Source organism: Cynara cardunculus, assembly GCF_001531365.2.
Source record: "Cynara cardunculus var. scolymus isolate 2C chromosome LG 1, CcrdV1, whole genome shotgun sequence".
Classification (NCBI taxonomy): Eukaryota; Viridiplantae; Streptophyta; class Magnoliopsida; order Asterales; family Asteraceae; genus Cynara; species Cynara cardunculus.
In genome coordinates this window covers 42,115,676-42,123,246 of record NC_037528.1, presented here as the reverse complement: position 1 = coordinate 42,123,246, position 7,571 = coordinate 42,115,676, and the positions used below count along the sequence as shown (strand labels likewise).

The 7,571-nt window shown below is 39.7% G+C and overlaps 1 protein-coding gene across 1 annotated transcript; it reads left to right on the top strand.

Annotated features, from left to right (window-relative positions):
* The first annotated feature begins 2,790 nt into the window (after window positions 1–2,790).
* Window positions 2,791–3,900, top strand: LOC112506070. The gene is made up of 2 exons (XM_025110098.1): window positions 2,791–3,523; window positions 3,671–3,900. The coding sequence occupies exons 1-2, from the start codon at window positions 2,791–2,793 to the stop codon at window positions 3,898–3,900; spliced, it is 963 nt and encodes a 320-aa protein (XP_024965866.1).
* Window positions 3,901–7,571: the final 3,671 nt, after the last annotated feature.

Sequence of the window (7,571 nt, the reverse complement as noted above, 5' to 3'; positions counted from 1 at the left end):
AAACGTGACCTAACAAACTAATCTTGGGAGATGATCAAGATGATTGTAGATCATCGAAGCTAAATCCTAGAAAGACTTAGTTTTCAATAAAGGTCCTAAAATGAGGTACTAACCTGAAATTCCAAAATGCAGAATTATCACACAAACTTTTCAGAATTCACAACCACCTTTTCAGAACAAACCTCCTCGACAGGCATAATCATCTTCTTTGGAAGCAATGATTCAAGGACTTTTTGCACATACACAAGCCTAAAATCAAGCTTTGATTAATCAACAAAGTGCTGCCATCAAAAATTTAGAGACTCAAGTCAGTCAACTTGCGCTCAACCAGAACAATCGAGCCCTTGGTACCTTGCCCAGTAATACAGACGTCCTAGAGACCTAGGAAAGAAACATGTGAAAGTAGTAACCTTTAGGAGTGGGAAGGAGTTCACAGAAAAAGTGCAAAAATATAGTACACCCAGTTTGGCAGAAATTGATGCTACAAGATTGGTTCCTGCCAAAGAAAGACCGGTCCAACCCTTAGAGAAGCTGGCATCTGAGACCACCACTTCGGTCCCCCCAAGATCAGACTATCCTTTACTCTTTCCTGAGGATGCTTTAAAAAATTCAGAAGAGACTGAGGTTTTAGAGACCCCTAGGCTTGATACTAAGACCCCATCTGAACCTCCAAAAGGCACAACAAAGACTCAAGGCATTCAAGACCCATCTTGCTCAACACATCCAAGCAAGAATGTGATAAAGCCAGTCCCTCCATATGTTCCTTACCCCCAAAGGATGAGGAATCAGAAAGAAGAACTGCACTTTAAGAAGTTCTTGGATGTGTTCAAAGAATTGCACATCAACATCCCACTTGTTGAGGCAATTGAGCAAATGTCTAGTTATGCTAAGTTTCTGAAGGACATCCTAAGTAAGAAGAAGAAGTAGACTGAATATGAGACTGTAGCCCTTAGCGAAGGATGTAGTGCACTTTTGACCAATAGCATACCCCCTAATCTTAAAGATCCAGGGAGTTTTACCATTCCTTGTTCAATAGGAGGGAAGGAGATAGGGAAAGCCTTATGTGACCTAGGTGCTAGTATCAACCTCATGCCTTTATTTGTTTTCAATACCTTAGGCGTAGGTGAGGCTATACCTACCACACTCCAGTTGGCAAACAAATCCATTGCATACCCTAAGGGAAAGATTGAGGATGTGTTAGTGCAAGTTGATAAGTTCATATTTTTGGCAGACTTTATCATAATAGACTTTGAGGCAGATAAGGACATTCCTATTATTTTAGGAAGACCATTTCTAGCCACCAGAAGAACTCTGATAGATGTCCAGAAAGGAGAGTTGACCATGAGACTTCAAGACCAAAAAGTCATATTTAATGTCTTCAACTCTCTAAAGTACCCTGATTACTTGGAAGAGTGTTCAAGAATAGCTGAAATAGAGGAGATGTGCTTTGAAGAAGGAATTCAGAAAAACCTTAAGTTGGAAAAGGAGTGTGATGAGGAAATAGAAGAAAAGTGTAATGAGGAAATAGAATAGGAAAGTGTTGAGGAAATAGAGGAAATAGGAACTGATATTGTCCCAGTGGATGCTGCAGCATTTGATCTGCTGGAAAATAATGAGCAAAAAGACTTCACCCCATCCATTATATCACCACCTGATTTGGAGTTGAAGCAACTCCCATCCCATCTGAAATATGCTTTTCTAGGAGAATAAGGCAAATTGTCTGTCATCATCAATCTACCCTAGACTTGCATCAAGAAAAGAAACTAGTGGATATGTTGAAATTGCACAAAAAGGCCTTAGGATGGACCATTGCTGACCTTAAGGGGATTAGTCCCTCCATTTGTCAACATAAGATAATCTTAGAGGATAAGAATTTCACATCCATAGAACCTCAAAGAAGGCTGAATACTGTCATGAAAGAGGTAGTCAAAAAGGAGATTTTGAAATGGCTAGATGCAGGAATTATCTTCCCGATAGCCAGTAGTTCTTGGGTTAATCCAGTCCAGTGTGTTCCAAAAAAGGGAGGGTTCACAGTCACATAAATGATAAAAATGAACTTATCCCCACTAGAGTTGTATCCGGTTGGAGAATATGCATGGACTATAGGAGGCTAAATAAGGCTACTCAAAAAGATCATTTTCCACTACCTTTTATTGATCAAATGTTGGACAGATTAGCCGGTAAAGAGTACTATTGTTTCTTGGATGGTTATTCAGGGTACAATCAAATAACCATTTCTCTCGAAGACCAAGAAAAAACCACCTTTACTTGTCCTTATGGCACCTTTGCTTTCAGAAGAATGCCATTCGGACTGTGTAATGCTCCTGCCACCTTTTAGAGGTGTATGATGTCCATATTTTCAGATATGCTTGAAAAGTCCATTGAAATATTTATGTATGATTTTTCTGTATATGGTTCATCATTTGACAATTGTTTAAAAATTTTGAAAAATAGTTTGGAAAGGTGTGGAAACAGATTTGGTCCTAAATTGGGAGAAATGTCACTTCATGGTCAAGGAAGAAATTGTTCTTGGACTCTTAATTTCTAAAAGAGGGGTTGAGGTAGATAAAGCAAAACTCGAAGTTATTGAAAAACTACCCGAACCTACCACTGTTAAGGGAATTAGAAGCTTTTTTGGGTCATGCCGGATTTTACAGAAGGTTCATCAAAGATTTTTCAAAAATTTCAAAACCTCTCTGTTTACTCCTACAACATGACCAAAAATTTGATTTTAATAATTAATACATAAATGCGTTCAAAACTTTGAAGAAAGCTTTAGTTACCGCTCCAATGGTAATTGCTCCTGATTGGAACAAACCTTTCGAGATTATGTGTGACGCGAGTGATTGGGCGGTAGGTGATGTGTTAGGACAAAGGAAAGAAAATGTGTTTCATTCAATTTACTACGCAAGTAAGATTTTGAATGAGGCACAAATTAATTACACCACAACAGAGAAGGAATTATTGGCCATAGTTTTTGCTTTTGAAAGATTTAGGTCTTACTTGATGGGAACAAAGGTAATTGTACATACCGATCACGCAGCCATCAAGTATTTGATCTCAAAGGAAGATGCAAAACCAAGGTTAATAAGATGGGTGCTTTTATTGCAAGAATTTGACTTGGAGATACTTGATAGAAAGGGAGTAGAGAATCAAGTAGCGGACCATTTGTCTAGGTTAGAAGAACCCGAGATAGGAGGAATGGACATTAGTGATATTTTTCCGGATGAAAGAATCCTCATGATAGACCAACCAAAAACACCATGGTTTGCGGATTTAGCTAATTTCTTGGCCTGTGGAATAAAACCCTCTGATTACATAGGCCACATGTTGAAAAAATTATTCCATGATGCTAAATCCTATCTGTGGGATGAATCGTTTTTGTTTAGACTTGCTGCAGATCAGATTTTAAGAAGATGCGTGCCTGAATCTGATGTGCCAGCAATCCTGCAGCATTGCCATCATGCACCATACGGAGGCCATTTTGGAGGCCAAAAAATTGCAACGAAGGTCCTACAGTCTTGTTTTTATTGGCCAACCATTTTTAAAGATTCCCACAATTTTGCACAGAAGTGCAATGAATGTCAAAGGAGTGGCTCCATTTCTAAAAGAAATTAAATGCCATTAAATGGGATACTTGAAGTTGAATGATTTGATGTATGGGGAATAGATTTTATGGGTCCGTTCCCTCCATCAAATAATTGCCAATACATACTTGTGGTTGTTGACTACGTATCCAAATGGGTGGAAGCCATGACATGTATGTCAAATGATGCCAAAGTTGTGGTTAAGTTCCTCCGAAAACAAATTTTCACACGGTTCGGTACCCCAAGGGCACTAATTAGTGACGAGGGTACCCACTTTGTGAACAATTTGTTAAAAGGAGTTCTTGAAAAATAAAATATTAACCATAGAACTGCCACGACTTATCACCCACAAACTAATGGTTTGGTAGAGCTCTCTAATAGAGAAATTAAAAGCATTTTGAAAAAAGTTGTCAAACCCAATAGGAAGGACTGGGCATTCAAATTAGACGATGCTTTATGGGCATACAAAACCGCTTTCAAAATACCAATTGGTATGTCTCCATACAAGCTAGTCTATGGAAAAGCCTGCCATCTACCTTTAGAACTTGAGCACAAAGCATATTGGGCTATCAAAGAGCTAAATATGTCTTTGGGTGTAGTTGGAAAGAAAATAAAGTTACAACTTTGTGAAATGGAGGAACAAAGAAAAATGTCTTATGAGAATGCCAAGCTTTATAAGAAAAAGACAAAGAAGTGGCATGATAACAGAATCCAACACAGAGAGTTGAAAGAAGGACATAAATCCTCTTGTTCAACTCTAGGTTGAAACTATTCCCAAGAAAGCTCAAGTCTAGGTGGTCTGAACCCTTTGCCATTCATAAGGTTTACTCTTATGGAGCGGTTGACCTGATCAACCCGGATGACAACACGGTGTTTAAAGTGAATGGGCAACGAGTTATGGCATTTCATGATGTTGTAGCATTCTCAGAGCATTGCTCTGAGAATTGGGCAACACCTTAGGAAATGAAGGTGTATTTGGACTTTCCAAAGTCCAGGGATGTTTGTACATATATTTCCTTTTTATATCTATATATTAGGGCAATTATGTTTTATAAGTTTGTTAATGCGCAGGTTAATTTTAAAAAAAGATGGTCAAGAGAAGTTGATGCTCTGCTAATGCTGTAGCATTCTTGTTGAGATTTCACATGTGAAGTTAGGTGCAATTTTTTAGAAAATCAAGGAAGGTATAGTGACATTAGCAGCCGCCTGGAAAGAATCAAAAAAGAATTTTTGTCAGTTTTTTTTTTTCTTAAGATTTTGTCTCCCATGCAATATTACCCCACTCCCTCCATAATGATATGTTTCTTTTAACTTCCAAATAACGACTTTGTCCAATGGTTCTTCACTTAACCGTCAATTTTCAAAAGAAAAGAAAAGAAGGGGACTTAATTGAGAAGAGACCCTTCATCTTCCCAAGAACCATCATCACCGGCCTCTCCATCAACCATCTCATCTCCAGTCACTAACACCTCAAAGAACATCATCATTTTATCACATTATCTAACCTACACTACTGTTCTATTGCAAAAATCATAGCCCAAATGAAGAGACCAGTCATCCAAGACCCACCACCACCGCCGGCGAGCCGCTGCCTCATCATCGCGACGAACAAGCGAGCCCGATTGGGTGGACCTCATCGCCAACAGTCCGTCATCTTCTCCCCCGTCTTCACCATCACCACCTAGACCATGGCTAGTCATGCCACTGATAGCCGACTCTCCTCCACGAGCAAGACGAACGACGCAGCTCGTGGCCGACTGTCCACCCTCACCTCCGCCAATCGTCGACGCTCCTCCATCCTCAACCCCTACTGTCTCCGAGGAAACTGCTCCTCCCATTTCGCCGGTGATTGAAAACCCTAACTTGGGTATTGAGGTAAATCCTTTTTTGAGCCCTAATTTTTTGGTGGAGGGACTTACGGCCTCTGACTCCTCTGAGGAGGAAGAAGATTGTATGCCAATGCAAACACCATCCCCAACTGATTTGAGTAACACAAAAGTCTACCATTTGACTTGGCCTGATCACCACACTACTCACAAATCCTTGGCTCTCACTGATTCCGTCCCTCATGTTGTTGAGGAAGAACATATTGAGTTTGTTCATGATGCACCACCTATTGGGGAGAAAGCCACTGATTCCCCAACAATCGAAATGGATTTGGAAGCTGATTTAAGGGGTATAACAACTATACCCACAAAGAAAAGGAAGGGGCTAGGAAAGGTTTATGCAACCAAGTCCAAGGCTGTGGAAAAACAGCCTCCTAGAACGAGGACCAGATGAGCACCGACACCTTCTATCCAATTAAGGCACACAGCCTTTGTTCCATGAAAATCACCCCAAAAAGGATCATCGAGACATACCAAAACAGCCGGTCCATCTGGGGTGAAGTCCAAGCCCAAATCTAAACCATACCGAGGCCCCAAATGCCTTTCGGTGGGTTTAGTTCAGAAAAGGCGTAAGAGATGTTTGAAAAGTTCAAGAACAAGAAAGTGTTGCCGGACAAGGGATTTGATTAAAGGAGCATAGAGGAGTTTGGTTTTATACGGGATGTGGTCAACAAGAACGGATGGCAAGTATTGTATGAGGTAAAGAATTGTTTTTACTTGACATTAATTAAAGAGTTTTATGCGGAGGCTTGTGTTTATAGTACCACCAAACTCAAAGTAAGGGGTGTTAGGGTGAGCTTTTCGGCTAAGGCCATAAAAAACTTCTAGGCCTCTCACCCCCGACCAGAACTGAGTACGGTACCCTCTCTCAAAATGCTTCCCAAGCCAAACTAGAGGAGATTGGTAGGGAGTTAGGAAAGCCCAGAGCTACATGGGACTCCCATAGAAACTATATGTTAAAGACTTTTCGGGCCTCCAACTTGACACCCGATGCAAATGTATGGGTTAACTTTATCCGACATTCTCTCAACTCGACCACTCATGATAGTTCAATATCGGTTGAGAGAATTATCTTGCTTTACTGTGTAGTGATGGGAAAATCAATTGATATGGGGGAAGTGATTAAAAAGGCCATCCTATATTGTTCATGGAGAAATCAAGGGAAATTATTTTTCCCGGGCCTACTTAACAAACTTATTTTGCAAGCGGGTGTGCCTCATTATACAGATGACTTGCTGATCAAGGAAAGCGAAGAAAAATGGTCCATTGATATGAAGGCAGTCTCAAGGTTAAGAGAGTGAGATGATAGAGGAAGGGAGCATACGGGGATGACTAGAGTGATGGAAGATCTATTCGCACAAAGCAGCAGCCTAATGGACTATTTGCTTGACCACCGGCTAAAATGGTGGAAAAGATGGATGATATGCAGGCTGATTTGATGGAGCAGTTAAAGGTTGGTGAAAGAAAGACAAAGAAGAGGTTTCTAAAGTTGAAAGAGGAGCTGGAAGAGGGAGCTATTGGTAAGATAAAAAGATTACAGAAAAGATTGTAGCATTACAAGGCGGAGAATGTGTTTGTCCCACAATTGACTGATCAATCTTCATGAAGCTCCATAATATGGCAGATCTATAATTTCTTGTAAGAACAATAAGATGAATATTGAGAGAAAAAGTCAAACTTTACAATTCAGTCAAACCTCTTATTTACGTATGAAATCTTACAAATGAGCTCTCACCTTACAAATTACAAAGACAAGCTACTATTTATATGGTCAAACAACTAATACAAGTCAAAGTCAAACCTGTCTAATAAAAGTCAAACACGATGACTTTTACAATTATAGACAATATTTAACTTTCAAGACGAACACAATTAATACTGATTTTCAGTCATTCTGCACTTTGAGTTCCTGTTTGAACTTTGAAACATTAAGCACATTATGTCATCTTCAAAAGAAATCTTCAACTTGAAATCTTCAAGTAATCAACTGTTGAGAAAGATCTTCTAGCATTCTCCCCCTCGAATGTAGAACCGCGATGATCTTCTCTTTTGACAATGTAGAACAGTAATCAACAAAAACAATTTACAAGATGTGATC